The sequence below is a fragment of the Brienomyrus brachyistius genome, chromosome 5 (genome assembly GCF_023856365.1).
Source record: "Brienomyrus brachyistius isolate T26 chromosome 5, BBRACH_0.4, whole genome shotgun sequence".
Taxonomy (NCBI): Eukaryota; Metazoa; Chordata; class Actinopteri; order Osteoglossiformes; family Mormyridae; genus Brienomyrus; species Brienomyrus brachyistius.
The window spans coordinates 18,485,153-18,508,864 of NC_064537.1; the positions used below are offsets into that span (position 1 = coordinate 18,485,153).

The window sequence follows — 23,712 nt, forward strand, 5'->3', positions numbered from 1 at the left end:
GTTTATCCTAATAAAATCCATGTTAATTCATAAAATGCCTTTGAACTATCGAGTGATGATAATTAGCTAGAAAGTAGTAAAATCATCTCCATTTCTGTGGAAGTAATTTAGGTATTTTTGCAGTAAGCAAACATCTTATTTAATGCGGCTTTTGTCATCATGTGCCTGTTTTTACAAGAATGAATGTGACAATAGTCATGCTAATATATCTGCTTGTAATCTGGCAAGCATAACTGTGCCCCCAAACGGTTGTTTTATCCCATATGCAGGGGCGCCGCTAGCAATTTTGGGCCCTATGACAAAATATGAGGTTGGGCCCCCCTACCACACCCATTCAGATCTCTGGGGGCCCCTAAAGGGCGTGGGCCCTTAGAATTGTCCCAACTTTCCCCCCCTTAGCGGCGCCCCTGCCCATATGTATCACAGTAAAATGTTTTAAAATCAACTAACAATCTCACAGCATTCATAAGGTTCGGCTGATCTGAACTGATTCCCCTAGACTCAGCTATAATACCTCCTATGCATTTTGCAAACTGTCACATACATACAAGTAAACAAGTTATAGCTGAAGTCTTTAATCGTTCATTTGTTTCATTTACATTTTCGTAGGCCTTTTAAATTTTTTTTTAACGGTTTATTTAGTTATTCTGTGAGGGTCTAGTCTGTCTCACAAATAACACAAATACAGTATATGAACAAAAGTATTGGGACACCTGGCCATTACACGTACAGGAACCTTTATGACATCCCATTCTAAATCCCAAATGTTTGTAAACCTGAATGCACGGCTAGGTGCTTGATTTTATACACTTCAGGCAATGGGTTTAAATGAAACACTTGAAGCGGTTGTTGTCTGGTACTTTTGTCCATATAGTGTACCTCCATCAGTGACAACTTAATTTATACACCTTCTGTGCTCCATCCACCCATCCATCCATCCATCCACCCATTCAATTCACCTTCCAAAAGTTCTTATTCAGTACCGTCTTTTCTTTTAATATCACATTTCTGAGGCACCAGTCCCCTCACCGTCTCCCTGATGTATGTTTTACACAAACACATACTGCTATAAATTCCAGCAAGTGTGAGCTGTCCTGGGGTTATCCAGTTACGGGAAAGGGCAGTGGCGAATGTGTCTCCATATAGGGGCAGGAGTGATGAGCCGACCTCGACAGCAGCGAAAGGCAGAGAGACAGGGTGTTTATCAGCTGTCGTGCCGTTCTTCCCGTACCTTTAAACACTTTGTGTTTGCAAGTCTGGGCCCACAGGCTAACAGTTAGTGCTCAATCTTTATTCAGCTCTTAAACAGGAAAAAAAACACTGTAAAGCTTTAAATTCCACATGTCACATCCCATCCTCTGCAAATGCCCTGGAGGCCAGATTCACAGCCAGCCGAATGACAGAGTAGGGAAGCTTACTGCAGCATGGCGCTCACAGGGGAGCCACATCGCGCACGCAGGGGAAACGCTGCTGATCCCCAGCAGAGAGCCATCGCGATCAGAGACTGGACTGGGGGCAGCTCGCCATCTCTGCTTTGTGTATCTGCTGCTCCCTTGCCGGTGACTCTGAGGCATCGTCTCTGTGTCCCTGTTTTTGCGCGCAGGCATTGCCGTGCTGTGAGTCGATGGATGAACATTTTGTAAGGTGACGGCCAGTTTCGCCGGTGGCTGGTACAGGCCGGGATTTCTGGAACGGTCTGATACAGTGAAGTTTACAATGACCACAGCAAAGGAAGTGAGATCCCGACAGCAGGAAACCGTCAAATGAAAAATGCTTACTTGAGTACTTGGATAACGGCATTCGGATATGAATTCATAATAATGCTGTGAATTGCAGTTATAAGATTGGCTCTTCTTAGTGTCTAAGCTCTGCCTCTATGTTAGCATTAGCCGCTAAACCAGGGATACTCAAATGGCAAATTCCACAATTCGATACGGATTAATCCGTTTCCCATTCACCCTGCAAATTTTATCATGGGGAATCTCCCCCCAAATCAGTCAGTGAAATATGCTCTAGTAACTGAGTATCCCAGCGCCAGACCAAAGACATTCAGACACTAAGTGCAGCTTGCTGACTGGTAGTAGTCTTGTCCTGACCAGCAGGTGCCAATGTTCTCCCGGGGAACGTGGGCCTCTCATAGGCTTCTCAGGTAACCGCTTAGGTTGCTATTTGCAAGCGGTTAAAGCTGAGCGCCTGCTGTCCCTGCCGTAAGCTGTCCAACACTGTGTGACCTGCAGTGCGTGAAACGGCTGTGTGCTAACAGGCATCTGGCTGGATACGAGCATGCAGCTACTCTTTATTACGGCATCGAGGTGAAGATAAAGATCAGTGTTCTCCTCATGTGGTCATGCACCTGCTTTGTGAGCGTTCAGATTTGTGGACGGAACACGTTAAGACAAATGCGTCATTGACAAATTGACCGTGAGGAGGCTAATTTAGTGTTCAGTTCAGCCTTCTTAGCTGGCCCACAAAAAAAAAAAAAAAAAAAAAGCGGTGAGCATTCGCCCTCTAGTGGCTGATTGGTGAAGTCCACGGTCGAGCTAACTGGTCCACATGTAAACTTTCTGGGGTGGACGGCACGGGCTGGGAGTGGAGTGATGGAGCAGGTCGATGTTAGACTCCTTATTTAGGATGCTTCTGTGTGATGTTCCAGTTGATCTTATGGAGATGCTGCCTCCTTGTTTTCTTCATAATAATGTAATCAGCATTCCATGTCTGCAAGTGATGATACTGTTCTCCTGCTGGAACAGCTGGAAACCAAACTGAGTGCTGTTTGAGGAACTTCCTAAATGATGCTTGACGGAAGGTCTTCAGTACGTTGGTTCCTCCTCCCGCAGGTATGAAGAGCTCCCTCTGGTTGGCAGAGAGGGGGCAGCCTCCGGACGGCGAGCTGCTCGGCTACTCCCTCGAGGGCCAGCACGACGTATCAGAGCACAGGCCCAGGCGGGAGAAGAAGCCGAAGACCTACACATTGTGCGAGGTGTGCAATATCCAGCTGAACTCGTCTGCCCAGGCGCAGATCCACTACAATGGCAAGTCGCACCAGAAGAGGCTCAAGCAGATCGGCAGCAGCAAGCAGAACAGTAGGACAGGTAAAGGGATCGTAGATCCATCTCCACATGGATGATCTGATATACTGTTATGGTACCATCTCAGATGGGATGTATTCTGATGTTATAATATCTCAGCAATTGCCCCACCTGACCATGAGGAAAAGTAGGCCATACATCCTGCACTGGTGTGACACAGAAGCCTGCACTGTCCTTACCCCTGCCACATGCGTCGTGATCGGCCATTTTTAGCTGTTGCCCCAAGGCTGTGAAATGATCTTACTCCGACATTGCGTTTTGCAGATTCTGGTTTTAAAGAGCAGCTGAAAACTTACCTTTTTTTCTCAGGCTTTGGAGAAAATGTGATCTTGTAAAAGCGTGTTTTGTTATGTGTTATTCTCTATTTTTCACTTGAGTAGTTGTACATTGTTGTTTGGTTTCTGGCTTTATTTTCCTGAATTTTAGTCTTGTACAGTGCCTTTTCTGTCTGACTATTTTGACTGTGTTGTCCATGAAAGGTGCTCAATAAATAAACTTTACTTACATACTTACAAGGCCTCCATCACAGCGCTGTGACCTTGGTCCCCAGGGCCCTTACAGCTATGTTTGTTTGACCTTTTCAGCTGACAAAGTGAAATGATTGAGCCGATGTGAGCCGTGGTCCTCCTGCAGGCAGGCCGAGTTGTGTTGACAGAGGGAATTGCATCACTTGCATAACTTAGAACATAATGCTGAACACTGATGTGACGCTGCCTACTGCAGAGCGCAACATCAGTGAAGAAGATTGCCTCTTTTCTTAGTCATTTGGATTTCCTCTTCTATCAGCCAACAAATTAACCTTCTCGTGGTTTTGTTTGGCTCTTTCTTTTTATACACCGTAATGTTGTTCTTCCCACATTCAGTCATCTGCTCCTTCCGCCTCTGTCACCATCCATCCCATTTTTTTTTTTTTATCTTTCCTTCCATTCGGGGGGATTTTGTATCGCCGTGCTTTTCACTGCGGCGGGAGGGAAATCGCTGAGTGAGGCAATCTCCGCTCCGCTTTAAAAACCAATCATGGTGCTCGAGAGGAGCTAAACAAATAATCGATGCTCAGCTGAGTGAGCCTTCGGGGCCAGTTCTGTGTGTGTGGGTGGGAGGGTAACGGTCTCAGCTCCCCCCCCCCCCCCCCCCCATGAGTTCATACCACCACTGCCTCAGCTCAGTCACAAAAGGGGCCGTACCTCCTAGAGAGAATCTGAGTGTCGGAGGTTGTTCTGGCTAGAAACAGCCGCTAGGAGCGGATGGCTATTCTGGTGGAACTTGGGTCCACAAAACGCCTTTTGTTTTTTCTAAGACGGCCACCAGCATACAGCTTCATGGGCCACCTTACAGCGTTCTGATGGCTAGATTGGAAGGTCATTATGAACGGTGTGAATGACGCCCCAGTGGCAGCCATAAATAACAGGAGCATGTGACAAGAGGGGCTGAGGAAAGAAAGAGGAAGGGCATCAATCCAAGGAGATGACTGTGAAAGTGGCAGGTCTGGTGAAGACCTCGGGGAGCCCGGCATGAAAAGGGCCATTTGAATCACGCAGAGTGAGTTATAAATCCCTTAGCATCTCGAGTGACCTCGTGCCAGCTGCTTGACTGAGACAGCCTTTTAACCCTTACAACACTGTCACACAGAGGGACCACCTATTCTTCACTGGAACAGTGTGCTAGCAGGGGTGCAGAAGCAGTCATATGAATGGAGAGATCTCCAAGCCACAAAGACAGAGCATAGATACAGCTGGAGAGATATGTCTCCATTTCGCTTCTGCTCGTCTTTGCATGGGCGGTCAGATCTACAGCCCTGTGTATCGGCGAGCAGCAGGTGGGCTCTGCCTTCTGGGCTTCCCGTGAGCTTGCCGATGGCATGACAGGTTCTTTAGGGCTCCCTGGAGAGGCGATGAGATGCATCCCAGCAGGAGATCATACTGACCATTAAGGTATAAATGGCAGAAATGTCCATAGCCGTCAGAACGATGTTGTTCCACAGGGCGATACAGTTGGGCTGTGAGATTCTTAACACGAGTGTGTGTTGTACACGTGCTGTCGGGTCATGATGGTGAATGTCACAAGCAACAAGGTACATTGGGCTGGGGTGCCAAAAAGGGGGGAGGTTAGGGTTATTTCAAGGGCCTCTGTCACTCAAGGGCTAAACTTAAGTGTTAGGAGACAAGCAAGTGAGAATTTCATAGTATTTTATTACATCTTGTACTTAATATATATGACAATAAATCTTGAATCTTGGTCTGGGTTGGGGGCTCCTCCCATGGCCGTCTTTCATGACAGGAAGGTGAAGGAAGGGTAGCCTGGTGACACGATTCAGGCAGGAGGTAAAGATTCGCCCTGACACCAGTCGCAGGCTGTTATCTCTCCCTGCCGTCTGCCGGCTGCCGCAGGCGGGCTGCGGATTCTCACCTGCGCCACGTCAGCGGTGCTGCCACGCGGACAGACGGCAGCTCCTGCGAGGCCCCGCGTCTCTTTGCCAGGAGGCCCGCAGGCGAGGGCCTTGTTTCCGTGTGCCTGAATTTTGCTGTCGCTGCACCAACAAGGTTAATTGCATCGTGACCTGGTAGCGGGGTCATGTCGACGCATGTGCACGAAGCAGACCTTCAGAATCACATGACGTGTTTGCATCTGTGACGTGTTTTCTGGCTGTATTCGGTGAACCGGGACACCCCCCGTGTGGTTTTTTTTTTAAGGTAATTGTCTCTCCCTTGTGCCTTGGTCTGCCTGGAACACTGGTCACTTCACAGAGCTGACGTGACACACGGGGCCTCCAGCTTGCGCTTCCTCATGCAGAGCCGGGGAATCTGCCATCTCGCTATAAGTAGTGGAAAATCGTCGTCTTTCTTCAGCTCTCTGTGACCTGATTTCACTGGAAGGCCAGGTTCTGCCCCAACCGCGAGAGCGTTCACACATTGGGCAGCGTGGGGGCTGCATTGTGCGGCAGGACCCCGGAGGAGTGGCGGTCTTGGGTTCATGTTACCAGATTACCCATGTGAGACAGAGAGCCATGCATGCGCCCCTGAGCTGGCTCCCTGTTCTCTCCTTTGCAGTCCTTCTCAGATGCATGCTCACTTTATAATCAACCCATTGCGACGGAGCTGCGCATGCATTGCCACGGAGGAGCCGCTATGTCAACACTGTGCTGTCACAGTGAGCCTCAAGATTCCGAGCTTAAGATAAATGCAGCACAAACATCAGCAGAAATGTCCTCGCCCGCAGCACAGGTGCTAAAAGCAGCCGTTTGTACAGGGGAAGCATTACCCTAGAACACACACAAGCAACTGCACTTAGAACTCAAGAAAAAAATGCCTCTTTCCATCAGGGATCAGAACTTAAATCCCCTTTAATTAGGCTCAGTAACACTTGGGTGGAGGAAGGCTGGGTTTGTCCACGTTTTTTTTTTAAGCCGTTAAATGGGTATTTTGTTTCACCCGAAATTCCAGCGGTAAGACCGCAGGATCTACGACTCCTCGGTTTGATTTTAGACATATACAGCTGATACTGTGATCTTGTGTTTATTAAATTCTGTTTGTTGATAGAATTGCCCTCTCTCACTCGTGCTTCTAAAATGTTTGCCCATGTTCAAAACAGTGAACAAATGTGCCTTTTATTGCTTTTTTTCCCCTTTTCCCCAGATTATAAATGTGCCAGTCAGATCTCTCAGGCTATTTGCCTGTTGTACACTTTCCTTCATCTTTCCATCACCTTTTAATAAAATGCAAAAGTGCATCAAAAGAAGTAATTTTCCACATCAGTACTTTTGTTGATGCCCTATTTCTGTTCCTCTCTCCAGTGGTGTAGATTTAAGGGTTTGTGAATTATTATAAATTTTGAATTGCTGTATGATTGATTCCTGCACCATTGACAAAAGATGTGTTAATGTCTATGCTTCTAGTAGGAATCTTTTTTCTCGGCAGGAGTTTTTTATTCTTCCAATGTCTTGAAATCTGTTTGAAGGCAAAGTTTTGCAGTACTTTAAAAGGCAGCCAATATCTGTACCTTATATAAGCAGAATGCCTCATCGGGACTGGAAAGCTTTGTGCAAGGATTGATTGGTATTTGGGGATAAGCAGAGGCCCAGCGACAGGTCAGGCAGGGCAGACAATGGCCTGGGGCCCCGGGCTGGGAGGGCCCCCCCCAGGGGCTAATTACTTAGTACATTGCAGTAACACATCTGATTTATTTGTGTATTGTTTTTTACAAAAGTGAAAATAAAGGACTTGTGTTTATGAAATTCTGTTTGTTGATATCGTAAATTTGCAGTTCGTCATAAAATAAAGTTAATAAATTTTACCATGCTGGGGAAGGGGGAGTTGGAGGCCCCCCATGGAGTTTTTTTCCTAGGGCCCCCAGAGTCCCAAGAATTGCCTCTGGGGGTATGAAACTACTTCCTGCCTTGTGTTCTCCTGCCACTCACTGGAAAAGGTGATGTTTGGAGATCCTTAATTCCAGGTGTCCCTTTTTCCTAAGCCTGTCCTGTGCAGGCCTCCTTTTTTGCAGGTTGCAAAACATGTCCTAGGCTTGAGTAGGACTGTCCTGGATTTACACTGAATATCTAATGTATCACCTGAGGGGTGCCGTCTCACCGAGCTCAGCTTTGCTGCAATATAGTAATTGTCTGTGTAGGTAGGGGGGCTTCTCTGACGCACACAAGCCCTTCCTGTAATGGGTTTCCTCAAACCTGCTGCTCTCCCACCCTCTCACCTGCTGGCCGTACTCACTGGGCTGGACCTGCATTTGCTTCTGACACACATGGTTCTTGGCAGGGATGCCACTCAGTCGCATGCCCCAAATCTTTAAAAAATACAGTGGAGAAAATGAAGGCAAACCAACACTAAGAAGTAACTTTTGTCCATCCGCTGATGACACCGCTTTCATTGATAGATAAATCTAGATGCTTGTACCTTCTGTTACTTTCTTGAGAGTGTAGCCTTTGGCCAGGAGAAGATGCCGTGAAATGGCTTCCAACTTTCATCTGACATTTTTATCCTGCAGGGTTGCCAGCTTCGGTCAGCTGGCTGGCGTGAGATTTACCATTTGAGACAAGTCTGCATGGTCATTTACATGTATGTAACAGTTTTATTACCTTGTAAATAGTTAGTAGGGTTAGCAAACTGCCCAATGCTTTTGGTGTAGCTATTTGTGGGTTAATAATGTAATAATATAGATTTGCTGTAAGATCTCTTGCAAGACCATGAGAGTCTGAAAGCCTGACTGTCATGCCAGATGTGTGAGAGTTGGCAACCCTGATCTTAAACTATGACATCCTCCATTTGGTGGGTCATTAGTGATGGCTGGTCACTGCCCATTTTCTCATGGCTACCAACTCAACTTCTCTTATTCCAAAGCCAACAAGAGGCTTTCTCCACTGCCTCCACCTGTGCCGCACTCTGATTACTGTGAAGAAGAGGCATCCTCTGTGGTTTTCAAGGTTACAATGTTAGTTTGTCCTTCAAGTGTCTGAGTGTCATTCTTACACTTCGGGGTGACCTGTAGACATTGAGGAAATCATGGCTTCTCCTTCGTCGGCCTGTTCTTGGTGTCCCATCACCATGAGCCCCATGACCTGATTTTCAGAGGCGAGGGCATGGGAGTGTTGATTGAAAACGAAAATGTTATTTTCTGTAACGCCCATGCCAGACTAACTGCAACCAAGCTTCTCATGAACAGCCCTGCCTACAGCGATCTTCTTGGGCGGAGCGATCCTTCCTAATTACTGCATTTATTTATACCGGATTCTCCACAAACTCAATATGAAGTTTTGAGTGCTTTGAATGATCAAATTTTATATTTCCATATATTTATATGAGCCATAGTCTTGACGTTCTGGATTTTTGGTTCTTGCCCTTGTGTTCCTCTGGTTCTGGTTGCCTTGTGGACCTGCCTCTGTGTTATTGACCCGCCAACCCATCCCTTCATCTTGCTCCTTGGATCATGTTATTGGATTTGTTCGCTTACCCACCTTCCCGGTGTTGATCCAGCCTGTGCCTCACTGTGACTCTTACCTTCTAATTAAACTACCCCCTACTTGGCTCTTGGGTCCTCTCTGTGTACTCTCTGTGTTTATAAATGTTATAGCTGTGTTTATAATACTTAATGAGTGCATGCTAATAAAGTGTAATAAAGTATTACCAAAAATTGTAGTGAGTACACAGAGAGAACCTAAGAGCTGAGCGGAGTCATCGCTAAGTAATGTTACCCGATTTTCAGATAGAAATGTGACCATTTAATGCTGCAAGGGGCTGTAACTGATGCCTCTTCCAGTGAAGTCCAGGTTGACTGTGTATTCCTGTCAATAAATGAACTGGAGATAATGAGGCCTTTTGTGAAAAAGGCTAACACCAGCCTATCCCAGGTGGCATCATTTCATGTTACAGAGGTAGAACTGTAATATTTTGTCTGCTTATATACAACAAAACAACAGAAGGGACTCCCTTTGTTTGAAGAGCCAAGCTGCTCTGTATTGTGTCGCGGGGCCCGTGCTGAGCTGTTTGTCGTCGTGTTTTATGATCGCTGCGTTTTTTGTGGGGAACGGTCTGAATATTAACAGAGTTTGTGAGAGAGACAGAAGAGAAAACAGAGGATTTATTCCTGAGAATATAATACCATGACCAAATATTGGGCCAAGATAGGGAGCTGGGTGATCCAGTCATTAAGGGAGGTGCCCTGCTCTTTGGGGGCTGGTGGAGAATTGCACGAAAATATAAATGAGAAAAATTAGGGATTTGTGTAGGTGACTGGGTCAGGGGGGAAGGCTAAAAGAACAGGCACTTTGCAATAATTGGTCATGACTGGTGTCAAGAATTCAGACTGGTTTTTAAAAGAACCACAAACCAGCAAGGTAAACCTTCTGGGTATAAAGGACAGCAGATACTTCTGACTCACGCTTTCTAGTGAGTTAGTGCCCCATCCCTCACACTCTCACAAATACGAAATGTGTGAAATACTTCGAGAACCCCTAAGTGTGGCTGTATAACTGTTGTAAAATAATGGGGGGAGTTTTGTGAGCAGGCTTTCGCTTCGTTATACAGTCAAGATGGTGCTGGTTTGACATCTGCCTTATGATGGCATTTATTTTTGGACAGACAGGTGTCCAGACGACGAGTCGACTGCCTAAACTCCTCTAGAGACCCTTAAAACCGGAGTTTTTACATTATTTTGAGCCGTCTGCCCGCTATTTTTCTGGAGAGCAACACTTGTTCTCTCAGACAGACGGGCCACGTCAGAGAGGAAGCTGCTATTTATTTCTGTAGCCTGGGGGCTCCACGGCTGCCTCGCTTATTATGAATTTAATTATTTAATATTTAAGACACAAAAAGCAGGTCTCTAACATGCAAATAGAACCTGCTTCCCTCCGTCCCGCTGCCCCTGCAGCCTTCTCTAATAATAACGCGCAGAGCGGCACAGGGAATCTTCCCTGGAGGCTGCGGCCTGATTCGGGCCTGAACCAACACGGACAGCGCTGTCACAGGTGTGTTGTTAGGTGCCACACGCAGTCAGAATCTCCTGACGGGAGCTGTTTTGTCCCTGGGTAAACTGCCACAAGCTTGAATTATCCGCACAAGAACACAGACGTAAGGTCATTTGCCCTGTTCTACATTCTTTGTCCGCCGGTGACTGTAAGCACTGCACAGAACTGCATTTCAGATTCTGAAATGAACCGGACCGAGCAGTTGGGCAAAGACAGAGGCGTTTGATTGGTGTTTGCGTTTCCCCCAGACAGGAGAAGAAAACGCATATTTTTCTGTAATGAATATTTCAGCTCTTCTAACCATCTCCAAATCTAATGCCTGAGCCACCATTTAAAAGCCCAGAATAAGGGACAATTAGCATTAGCGCTTCCTCTGCCGCTATCTGTCTAAAGGCAAGGACGTCGCATGGCTCATGTACAGTTTTTCATCTGGTGTGTACATTTGGTCCTAAAGAGCCAGAGTTCAAATAAACTCTGATTAATGGACGCAGAATATATCTCCTCAGAATCATCCATACAGTAACATCCACTGCCAATGGCTTTTCTCTGCTGGTCACAGGACTCGCTGTGGGGCCGGTCCCTTCCAGAGTGTGGAAGCCCTTCCAGAAGCTTCTTGTCCAAACTAATTTTCTGCTCCGCTGTTGCTGCTGAGAGAGTTTCAGAATAGCAGAGCTTCTGGGTAGGCTTGGTTTTGGGGTTGTGGGTCGGTGGCGCCCCAGATCCATGAGGACACAGAGTGTTCAAGGACATAACAGACAGGGACGGACCCACTAACTCATGGAGCATGTGAGAGATGCCAGTCTGCCAGCAGACGGCAGATAGTGGCGGGGCAGCGGCTGAGGTGCTATTAGTATTAGCATAAGTTGCAAGTAACTACTAGAAGTGGCAGGAAGAGAAGTAGCCATAGAAGTACTGCAAAGAGCAGCAGCAGTACTCATAATGGTCATAATTACAACACAATAGTAGTAAAAATAGTAGTTGTAGTAAGTAATAGTGGTAGTAGTAGTACGAGTACCATAGTAGTAAAAATAGTACTAGCGGCAATAGAAATAGACCTAATAAAATAGTAATAGTAATAATAGTATTGCGGCAGTACTATTAGTAGTAGTAGAAATAGTCCCAGTAGTAGTAATAGTGGTGGTGGTATTAGCAGTATAACTTGTACAATAAGCGTATAAGTAGTATCGGCGGTAGCAGCACTGTCAGTCCTCACCCGTCTGGCCGCTCCTGTGATAGCTGACTTTCATTTGTTTCGCTGACTGTTCTACTGAAGCGGTTCAGTTGAAGTGACCCTCCCAAAAGCATCCCCCCACCCCCGTGTGACACCCCAGCCCGGGGCATCACGGTCAGTGCTGCACTGCCCTGGTACATTACGTACTGTCACCAGTGCCGGCTCAGCAAAGAGACGTTCCAGTCGCCTCTGTCGCGTTCAGACCACGAAGCACAAGCGAGATCGCCGGCTCTGTACGTACGACAGTCTGACACGTGTAGCACGCGCTGCCGCATGTACACAAACACACGGCTCTCCGGGGTCCTGACTGACTGATGGGGGCAGGGTGGGAAGACAGGGGGGCGCGCCAAGTTTATTAAGAAGGGCTTCATTTAATTTGAGTGAGAGTGTTGAAATTTTTTCCCCATAATCCTATCGCACACAACACGTCCCTCTGGAGTGTCCAGGCCCTTTATTCCCCTTAATGAAGTGTGCATTAAAATGAAAGTGATTTTAATGGGATGTAATCCTGCTGGGGGATGTTTCAAAGGAGAGCAAAGCAGGGGGCGTCCCAGTCGCAGCCTGGGTGACCGTCCGCATTGTACCGTGTGCTTTGCATGTGCTGCTGCGTCACCCTGGTTTACACACCACGTGCACGTGTGAGCGCGCGGGTAAGAGAAGCGACACAGGCCTTCGCGCATTGTAATAGTTTCCCGCGGGCCGCCCCTTGCCGTGCATATGAGGACCGAGCTGCATCCAATGCATCTGCTCAGTCTGATAACGGGATTAGGGCAGCCCCAAATGGTCCGTCGAATTAGATTTGGGCCCGCGCATTAAGCGGTATAATTATAACTGAGCCCATCAGCGCCAAACCCTCCTCTCCACGGAACCAGGGAGGGGCAAGCTCTACACCCCCAGAAAGGATTAGGAGCAGCGCTGAAACTCTGAAAGGTCCAAGTGTTAAGACTCCATGCATCTTCAGGGGAGCGTGCCCCCCCGCCTCTGGCAGGGGCACCCTGCGGTTTCCTTTCATGTGTTGTACTCGGTCGCCCTTCCTTTAGCAAACTCCACTTGCCGTTTTTATACTTCTGCTTGTGTTTGTTTACCTGCAAGCATCCTGATTTAGAGCTTGGGTTTATTTATTTTTTTGCAGTCAGGGCTGCAAGTGGAGTTGTCAGAGCTCTCTTGGGCTTAGTCATGTCTTTGAAATGGCGCACGAACATGACTCAAAATTAATTTTAAACGCTGATGTTATGCTGCATAATAATGTATAAAACTCGTGCTGCAGTCATTTTTGGGAAAGTTGAAAAGCAAACGTGACAAATCTTAAATGAAAACACTAAGCTTGTGCACTGACTCCTCTCGAAAAATCGTGACTGTTGGAGGAGGGGGTGGGGGGGGGGGGCAATGATCTAATCCCTCGAAGATGCCGCGGGGCTAAACATGGACTATTCACTGCCGACGGTGTGGATCTGTTCAGGACCCTGTCACACAGCCGTCCAAACGCCAGGCCTGTCCCTAACGTTTCGCACCACTGCGGGTTTTGAGAGGAAAGTCTCCCGTCGTCATGACAAGGCGTCATGCTGCTTATCGCTGGCCGCATGCCGATGTGCGAATGCAGGCTGGGATACGACTCAGAGCAGGGCAATAATCACCGGGAATGGGGATCAGATCTGCCCCCACTGCAAGTAGGCTGAGGCGGGATCCAGCTGTTTTCCCATGGGGAGTAAATCAGCGTGCATCATTTTTTAATATGTCCTGAATGTGTTGTGACGACCACACACCATACAGCCTTTCCTGCCCGCTTGGTGGCAGACGGTACCGGGGCACTGCTGGGTAGGTCATGCTGCCAGCGACCGGGGCGTAGTGGGGAAAGGGAGCAAAACCACAGAGCTATCAGAATGAAAAGTGATGGGGAGAAGAGACACAACATTGCGACTGGGGGGGGGGGTGGTCGCAGGCCTGTAGAGACTGGCCAAAAGTATTTGGAAAAAGTTGGGAAAAACAGATAATTATTTCTTCTCGGTTATGGATGTTTTAAAATGTTTATTAGCTTTTATTTTATCATTAACATCATGGTTAAACCTTGTTTTTATTTTCCTTTCCTGGTGTGACTTGCTGCTCTGCTCTGCATTTAAATAAAAATCTAAATATGAACTTTTGGGGGGCTGGCTGCCGTCTTGGTGTTCGGAGGTGCAGCTGGGGGGGGGGGGTGAGCAGGTGAGCAGCAGATAGAGGAATAATGAGAGTGACAGTCAGAGATTATGGAGAACAAGGGGAGAGATGTGGTGGAGGAGGGTGACGGACAGTCCAGGTAACGGAGAAAGCTGCCTGTTGGCCGGACATCCATCCCTCCCCTGCCCCCCACCCCACCCCCGCTGACCCAGTCCATACTGGCAGACCCCTGCCCAAAATGCTCTGCTGCCTCCCCGGGTGGCCTGGGGCTAAGTTGGTGATCAGCGGTCTGTGGTCATGGCCCCACTACCCGCTGTGGAATGTCACAAGAAAATACTACGTGGTCCCGAGCCACTCCCCCCCCCCTCCCCCCCCCCCCGGGGACCCCAAAGAGATACTCTGTGCCCAAAGAGGCTGCCAGCGGCCGTGCTTCTGCGAAATTCCATCTCCCCCCGACAGATCGATCAACGTATGTTTTTATGTATGTGAAATTTAGCAGATGCTCAGGGGGAACTGCACAAATGACCTCCAGTCTCTGTTAGAAGTCAACACTCATTCCTCTGTGCCTCACTCAGATGTCACACAGCAGTGCACCTTCAAGGACGGCCTTTTCAATCCCACCCTTTCACCCTCTCTCTCTCTCTCTCTCTCTCTCTCTTCAGTTTGCTCGTTCTCCCTATGTTAATGCAGCTTTCCTCCCACAGTCCAAAGACATGCAGTTCCGTACACTGGGTCACTAAATTCGCCTATAGGATGTGATTGTGTGTAACCCTGCAAAGGACAGACATCCTGTCTCCTGGTCCGCTGTGCTACCTGGGCTAAGCTTCACTACCCTGCACTGAAAAAAACAACTGGAAGATGGATGGGTGGAAATTTAGCAAGTTGTCAGTCAGAGTAGCAAAGGTGATCTTTCATAGCTGCAGGTCAGCACCTGTTCTTCATCTGCGGGCGACTCGGTAGGCAGCACAGTCGCTTCGCATCTGCAGGGCTGGGACGTTTAAATCCGGGAATGTTCTCGCTGTGCCTGTGTGGGATTTGTCCCACAGAATGAAAAAATGCAGCTAGCTGCCTCTAAATTGCGCGTGCTGTGTGTGTGCACTCAGTGTGCAACTCCTGTATTCCATAAGCAGTTGGAAGGTGGATGGAAATACACCGGTGGCCAATATTGTGGAAGCCCCTAGCATTTTTGGCAGTATGCTTTAAAAACTACTACACCGATGCTGGCATTAAGGTTTATAAACAATCAAAGAACGTTACAAATATCATGTATTGGACGATTAAATAAGTGACTGGAATAAAGATCTGCGATCTCTAAATGTTTCCACAATTGTGGCCACTAGTGTATGTTACTGGATGGAATTTCTGTATCCCAAATAAACATAAAAAAATCAGATCCAAAACTAATCCTTCTATCCTGCACTTGTCCAAACAATAAACACTAAAAGTGCTTTGTACAGTAAATACACTGTGAGTCAGGAAAAGGCATTATCTTGTCTGTACTCATATTGGGAGATGCCAAAAGCAGCATTTCTGAAACCGGTCCTGGGGGACCCACAGCCAGTCCACATTTTTGCTTCCTACCAGGAGCAGGGAGCAAAACCATGGACTGTCTGTGGGTTGCCGAGGACCAGATTCATAATCGCTGGCCTAAAGAATCTGTATTCTAAATTTGAGTCGGGCCAGAAGCCCCCCCCCCCCCCCCCAAGCTTAGATACCAGCAAGTGAGTGTCTGGTTTCTGCTGCAGACACGACTTGTTTACATCACCTAGTTATTGCAGCACATCCTGGAGCTGCAGCATGATGTGGGCGGTCTGGTGGCCTCTGCTGTCTCGGGCCACGTTTCAGCTAGAGATTCCCGGCCTCCGTTTCCTTGCTATTGACGGGAAAGGGGCAGATTTTCCCCGTGTTTTCCAGGACATGCGATCCGTCGTAAAATGCATTGAATCCTTTCCATCTGTGAGGCTAGGGGCCGTGAAACACATGGCTGCAGAGCGCCGGGGACCAGTCGGGGGGGAAGGGGCTGCGATCTCTAGCAGTGTTTAAACTGGTTTGTCTTCAAGGTAACTAGTCTGCTCTTGCTCCGCTGGGACTGCAGAACTACACAACAAAAAACCGAGAGGAGCAAAAGCACTGTGCTCCCATTGACTCTTCTGCCACTGTCTGGCCTTTTCCATTGTACAAGGTGTACGATGCAGTGATGTCACATGACTTCTGACATGTTTGCTAAATACGACAGTCCTCAGCATAGTGTTAACCCCCCACCAGCACCTGCTGCATCCCCAGAGATTATGTGATGGTTCTGGTGCTGGTGTCAGCAGAAACCCAGAACTTGGTTCCCGAGACTAGCTTTTTACCTTTAAGCAGTTTGCAGTTTGGTGTCATTCACTCATCTCCGACTGCTTGCATAGAAGCGGCTTAGGCTCCAGTCGGGCGAGAGCATGCTATTCCTGTCAGCTGCTATTCCTGCCCTCCCCGTTCCCGTTCATTAATTTGCGAGACGCCGGTAATAAGTAGTAATCAGCGCATGTCAGCCTGCCCAGGCAGAAGCAGCGAGGTTGTGTAACGGGGCTTCTGGCCGGTGATTGGTGCTGCGACGTGGCAGGCATTGCAGTGTTTTTTTGGGGGGGGGGGGGGGGGTGGAGGGAGGCAGCGTCCAAGAGTCGCAAACACTGCAGTGCTGCGCTTCTCATTGCAGCAACTCGGAATGCACAGCTGCGCAGTTAAAGAGGGAACAGTGCATCTCTACAGAAAGCGGCATTTAAACATGCAATGTAACACCACAAGGAATGCAAGTGTGCATTTATACAGGCGCTGAAACCACACACACACACACACACACACACACACACACACACACACACACACACACACACATGTTTTCATTGGAGCTTGGAGGGGATAGGGCGGCACACACACAGGTGACAGTCCGGTGCAGTGCTGCTGGTCCTGAGCAGGGTGGCTGTGGGGGGGGGCAGACACAGTCTCCACCACTGTGGCCCCACTGCGAATCTGTCACTTTCCATCAGCCCCAAACTCTCATGCCACAGTTATTCCGACTGACAGTGAGTTGAGGAGAAATATGGCGCAAATCTGCCCAGGGGGCCTCTGTGAGCGTGCTCGGGGGGGGGAAGGGGGTAATACTTCCCCAGGGTTCCCTTTGGGGGGGTGGGGGGTAATGGTTCCCCTTGGGGAGGGTGGGCAGGGGGAGGAAAATGGGTACAGGCAGAGCCAGCAGACCCTGATACAGGTGCCCGCGCTGTCAACCTGCTGATGGACAGTGAAAGCTCATGTATGCTGCATAATAATTAATGAAAGCATCAAGGTGACCTGTCTGCCTCGCTGTCCCACTGCTGAGGTCATGCTGAGGGCAGCCCGCCGGAGAGGCCACCGTGGGCCCCCAATCAGCAGCAGGCATGTGGGGCGCTTCACCCCCTCAGTCCTGAAGTGAGTCAGGGAATCATAATCACGGCACGGGGCTTCAAATCGCGGAGAGGCGGGCATGTGAAGGGCGCACTCAGGGGGGCTGGGCTTATTTAAGTGGCCTGTCCAGCTGATTGGTCACACAGTGCTGTTTATTTAAATCAGTGGAATGAGGAGGGATTGGGCAGCACAGGATCAGATCTCCATATGTAGTGCTGCAGTCTCACACCTCCAGGGCTGGGGGTTCAAGCCCCGCACCTGTCTCTGTGTGAGCCATTTTCATGCTCTCTCTCTGTGGGTTTCCTCCAGCATGAACCGAATGAGTGTCCATGAAAATCTTCCTCACTGTGTGAGTTAGTGATGGTCTCGCCATGGACTGTGGTGCCTTGTGTTTTATGGAAAAACAAAGATTTACAAAAAAAATCACCTTTTTCTATCACAGCAAACAGCAGAACAGGTTCAACGAATTCCATTGAAACACTTGCTTAACTCCAGTTCAAGTTTTGTGACACTGCATAATAGCTGTATTTTTACACTGCAGGCACAGAGGAATGACTGTTGTTTTTACCTCCTTGTATATCCTGACCAGAGTGAAGGTTTTCACTCCAGAATCATTTTAACTCTCCTACCATAACAATATATATCATTTATGGAGTGTTTTTAATTTTACTTCCAAATGTAAACACAAAATAAAACCTAAATCAAAAAGGAAAATCATACCGAGTATATACTGCAGGGGTCTCCAACTCCGGTCCTGGAGGGCTACCGTCCAGTAGGTTTTCTGTCCTACCTGGCTTCTGATGAGCAACACCTGCTCTCAGATAAATACCAGGAACAGTTATGGCTCATCAGAAGCCGGGTAGGATAGAAAACCTACTGGATAGCAGCTCTCCAGGACCGGAGTTGGAGACCCCTGATATACAGTATATTGGTAAATTATGACCCTGTGGGTATGAGATATATGCAGATTCGTGTGCACAGCTAACAGGATGTGGGCACATGCACGTTCCTGAGTGACCGTCCCATTGGTGTAGCTGTAAAGGCACAGCTTGACGTTTATATTTTACATAAGTCTGTGCGTGGTCTCATTCCATTGGCCCATCCATGTTCGTAATGTTTATGTTTTACTTTCGGTCTGTGCGTGGTCACACTGTTAGCTTTAGCAAGCTTAAGTGTTCTCCTCTGACCTCGCTGAGGTTCAGCCATTGCACTTCCCCACACTGGATACTTTTTATTGCACAATTTTTTAGATGTTATAGTGCATGAAAATCCCAGGAAGTTGACTATTGCTGAGACCTCCATGTCTAACACCAACACTTACACCACATTTAAAACCACTTACACCAGTGCTTCTCAAACTAAGGAACATGTACAACCAGTGGTACTCATAGCGCCCCCCCGGTGGGATGCCTGAAGTTCTTGTTGATTTGTTACTATGATTGATTTTACTGTCATTTTTTTCCCACCCATGTGGTACTTGACTGCTTTAGTTTGGTGCAAGAGTAGGTGTACTGGTATTTTATCACTATCAAGCACCTACATGCTAATGAGAGGTTGTATTAAACCAAATGTCCTCTTTCTCAGTCTATTTTCCTCCTATGTGTCTTAGCTTGGTGGCGTGTAACACTCCCAGGCCTGAACCGGGCTCCAGTGTTTCCACTAGCTCAAGCTCACTGGACGCCGCACTGCTTTTCTCTGCCTCTCAGTCCGCTGTGAGAAATTTCATTTGTTCCATAGTGTCATGGAGATAGTTCCTGCCAAGCAGGCCTGGGGTAAGACCTGTTTAAATAAAGAGAATAATTTTCCCCCATCCTTTGTGGGGTCTACGGTGCAAAACAGCGGCCCAGGACGAGTTTCAGATGTGCGAGGTGGTCGTCGCATTTCACAACTAAAAGCCACATTTTGAGGAGCTGGAAGGAAACGGTGGGGTGACTGATGTAGTAACCTGTTTATTGGCTGTGGGGGAGGAGAGAGATGAAGGGCCTGTACCTGCCAGCAGAAAGAAAACAGAAAAAGGAAAAGAAATGGTTCAGAAGGGGATTATGGGGGGGCCAGTGACACAGCGGCTGAGTGGGGGGGGGGGGATGAAGGCTGGAGGATTTCGGATGATACGAAGATGGGGGCATGAGATTAGGAAGCATATTGAGCAGTAATGGGGGGTAGATGTGGTTGGAGACCCCCTGGGAATGAAGGGAGGAGGTCTGCATGAGCTGGGCCAGACCCCCTGACCCGGCTCTGATCTCCCATTCATCTGGACGTGACCCGCATCTGCTTGGCAGCTCCTGATAACCAAGCCACCGGGCATGTAGCCTGTTTAGCTAGTTTAGCCTTTAGCCCGTTAGCAGCACGTCAGCTCTGCATCGCTAGATGTTCGGCGTCCTCCTTACTCCCACCTTGCTGCTCACGCTGTGGGAACTTTCAGGTTTTGCTCTAGCACGGCGCGTTGGCATATCCTCGGCGACCCCGTACCTCGTCCTCGTACCTGCGAAAGGTGTGAATTCTTCCTTGGCAATTTGAAAAAAAAACATTACAGTTTTCACTCCGCCGATGATGAGAGACCCTTGCGGCTAATGATAGTCGTAATTATAAGACTTCCGAAAGGGTTTGCCGTCAGTGGCCACTGTGGGGATCTTCTGCAGCTTTTCCGCCGGCAAATCTTATGGAAGATGTATCTGTCCCATTTCAGAGATAAAAACAGAGGATCAGAGTGTTTTATTTATTCATGGTGCTTCATATCTCACCAGCTGGGGAAGCAGTGTAGCATGTGACAGAGCCTTAAATTCACTGTGCATCCCGAATGCCCCCCTCCTCCACAGGAAGCTGTGTGTATGTCCTCGCCGTGTGGCATAGTGGCTTCACATGGAGATGACGGAGCATCTCCATCCCCCACCCCTCCAGGTAATCTACTCGACCAGTCTCACAGCCCACCCTCCCATGATGCTATTTTACTGTACCGGGGGGTACATACATGGCAAATACTTAGGAATGAACTGCAGTTCTCCTAAACGTTCCATTTGGAGTTTTCTGGTCATTTATCTGGCTTGGCTGGTACACATGAAACTATTTTAATTGGTAAACCTGCACCGGATAAAGGCTTTCATGTTGCGAGGAGCCCAGTACAACAGGAAGATGAATGAAGCAACTTCAGAGGTGCAGTATTTTTTACAATTTTTTGTTGAAGCTTCATTAATGCGTTTGCGCCCAACTTCCACATATCTAAATGTCTAAATGCCGGCATAACACTCATCCAGGCAGTAGGGGGTGGGGACTGTGCATCTCCAAAAGCTGAATTGTCAGGTGTGGGGGGGGGGGGGGGCTTGGGGAGGGCAGTGTTGGCCAGCAATTGATAGAAACATGTGGTGGGTATTGAAAGCCTTTTTGGCATCATTAAATTGCACATGCCACCTTCTCCAAGTGCGGCCACTGCCACCGTCGCCAGTCCTGCGCTGGCTCCAGGCCCCGACCTCAGGTGTGTCCCATCCTCACCGATTTTGCACACCCCCCCATGCCAAGCGGCTATTAATGCAGCGTTTACACCAATATGGCTGTATTAGCTGGGCACTGGCTTCAGTTCACAATAATCCACACAGTGAGTCTTTCTTCCCAAAACCTGATGTTATGCACTGATGTTAAAACCTGCTACAGGTGCCGTCGGACCGTTTAGTGACCAAACGACAAAGGGATTCTATTACTGATTCATGCTGTCGTTTCATATTTTATCTTCTGAAATACTCTGTACGTGTAGCCAAGGAATTAAAGATGAGCATTAAGATGCTCATGCTTGGCTGGTGTCCATTAGCGGTACCTCGGGGGGGGGGGGGGGGGGGGGGGGGGATATCTCTGAGCAAAAGCTCCAGCCTTAATGCGTGGGGGCTGCAAAACGTCCATCACTTAATACTCTACCCTTATTCAGTAAGTGTGTGAGGGCTGCCAGGAGAGACAAGCTGACAGCATTAGTCAAAGCTGTGTAAAGGATGATGGGATACCGAAGGGAATGCTTTGCAAGGTACGTTCTGATCCCTAAACATGCAAATGCCTGCACTGGTACAAAACTTAATTCCCCAGAGCATTTTTAAATACATTGATCGCAGTGGAAATCTCATTTATAAGCCCAGGAGACCAGCATTAGCTGGAAATGAAGGATACTCTGCTTTTCTGCTGCTATCTCCACAAATCTGTCATCCTTCTGTTAATGTATCACTTACCCCAGGTCTATGGGCACTCTGGGTCTCGTGCTGTATCAGTCAATCACCACTGGGATGCTTTGTTATGTCTGTGGCCACACATGAAGGCCTAGTGCAAAATTATTTCCGGTGAACTCATGGTGGTTTTATAATAATTAGAACGCAAGCCATTTGATCTTGGACCTGATCTTCATTATATTGAATGCATTGCATTTCTCAAGAACCAATGGTATCAAGCATCCAAGAAGGTAGAGCATAATATTTAAAGTTCTTTTTTTCCTGAGCAGAGTGCAGTGTGTCTCCAATAGACTGCAAGTATGAGGCTGGCACAGCGAAACCCCATTGTTGTATTATTATTACCATAGAAAGAGGCTGCATCTGTGAAGTCTGGGAGACCTGAATCACATCTCAGCTGAGGGGCCGCATCTGTAAAGTCCAGTGAGCCCTGAATCACATCTCCGTTGAGGGCCCACATCTGTGAAGTCCAGTGAGCCCTGAATCACATCTCCGTTGAGGGCCCACATCTGTGAAGTCCAGTGAGCCCTGAATCACATCTCCGTTGCGGGCCCACATCTGTGAAGTCCAGTGAGCCCTGAATCACATCTCCGTTGCGGGCCCACATCTGTGAAGTCCAGTGAGCCCTGAATCACATCTCCGTTGCGGGCCCACATCTGTGAAGTCCAGTGAGCCCTGAATCACATCTCCGTTGCGGGCCCACATCTGTGAAGTCCAGTGAGCCCTGAATCACATCTCCGTTGCGGGCCCACATCTGTGAAGTCCAGTGAGCCCTGAATCACATCTCCGTTGCGGGCCCACATCTGTGAAGTCCAGTGAGCCCTGAATCACATCTCCGTTGCGGGCCCACATCTGTGAAGTCCAGTGAGCCCTGAATCACATCTCCGTTGAGGGCCCACATCTGTGAAGTCCAGTGAGCCCTGAATCACATCTCCGTTGCGGGCCCACATCTGTGAAGTCCAGTGAGCCCTGAATCACATCTCCGTTGCGGGCCCACATCTGTGAAGTCCAGTGAGCCCTGAATCACATCTCCGTTGAGGGCCCACATCTGTGAAGTCCAGTGAGCCCTGAATCACATCTCCGTTGCGGGCCCACATCTGTGAAGTCCAGTGAGCCCTGAATCACATCTCCGTTGCGGGCCCACATCTGTGAAGTCCAGTGAGCCCTGAATCACATCTCCGTTGCGGGCCCACATCTGTGAAGTCCAGTGAGCCCTGAATCACAGCTCTGCTGAGTGGCTGCCTTCCCACAGGCCTGTGAGGCAGCAGCTGGCTCAGCTCCCACACTTCAGCAGGTGTCCATTTCCCTTGCTGTCATTTGTCCCTTTACACACAGCTGGATGGCAGCAGTTTGTCACCTGGTTTTGAAACTTGTGCCGGTAGTTTGGCACTGCAGCAGTGTGGCTCCTTCCACTGGCAAAAACCTGTGTGGTGTGTGCAGGTGCCTCCTCGACTGTTTGAATGTGCTGGGGGGTTGAATCTGAAGCCGCACACCCCAGGCCGCCAAACAGGGCCTGGCATAGCCCGGAAAGTGAGATTGATGAGGTGAGAGACTCTTCACGGCTGCTGAGAATGTGCTGGAACTGAGGACTGAGCTCTGTCTGCCATCACACAGAACTGTACCCCCCAGTTGGTTCTGCCAAAAGACCTGTAGACCGTGTTTCCGAAACGGTGCTCCAAATCTCACAGCGCCTACTCCTTTCACACGTGCTCTGTTTCTGAATGCCAGCCGGCACCTGTGTTCGTCAGATCGCCACTAGCTCCTCACAAACATGCATGTCTTTTGTTCTCTGTTGATTTAAGTTTTTTCTTATAAAACAGCAGCAGTGTTTACATCTGACATCTTCTGATAGTTCCAACAGTTACGGTGATTTTGCTGAGTTTAACATGTTTAACATGTTGACATGTTGCTGTGTTTAACATGTTTTGCACTTGTAAAGGAGTTTTATTTCAGGTTTTTTTTTTTTTTTTTGGCGAATGCAGTTTTTCAGAATTTTTGGCATGTTTGTTTGTGAGTTCCTCACCTGACGTCTCAGGAGCCAGCGGTGTTATCGGACTGTGAAACAGTGTCTTAAATTATTGCCTAATAATAAAAACATAAATTACATAATTTCCATTACGTTGTATTTCGCTCTCTAGTTGAACAGTTATT

General features: G+C 48.3%; 1 protein-coding gene across 1 annotated transcript in view; it reads left to right on the forward strand.

The window, feature by feature from the left end:
* Positions 1-23,712, forward strand: part of LOC125742635 (zinc finger protein 385C-like) — a 142,007-nt gene that overhangs the window by 57,208 nt on the left and 61,087 nt on the right. Inside the window, exon 2 of the mRNA XM_049014835.1 lies at positions 2,838-3,092. Within this exon, the coding sequence (XP_048870792.1) occupies positions 2,838-3,092 (255 nt within the window). The remainder of the gene's footprint in view (positions 1-2,837; positions 3,093-23,712) is intronic.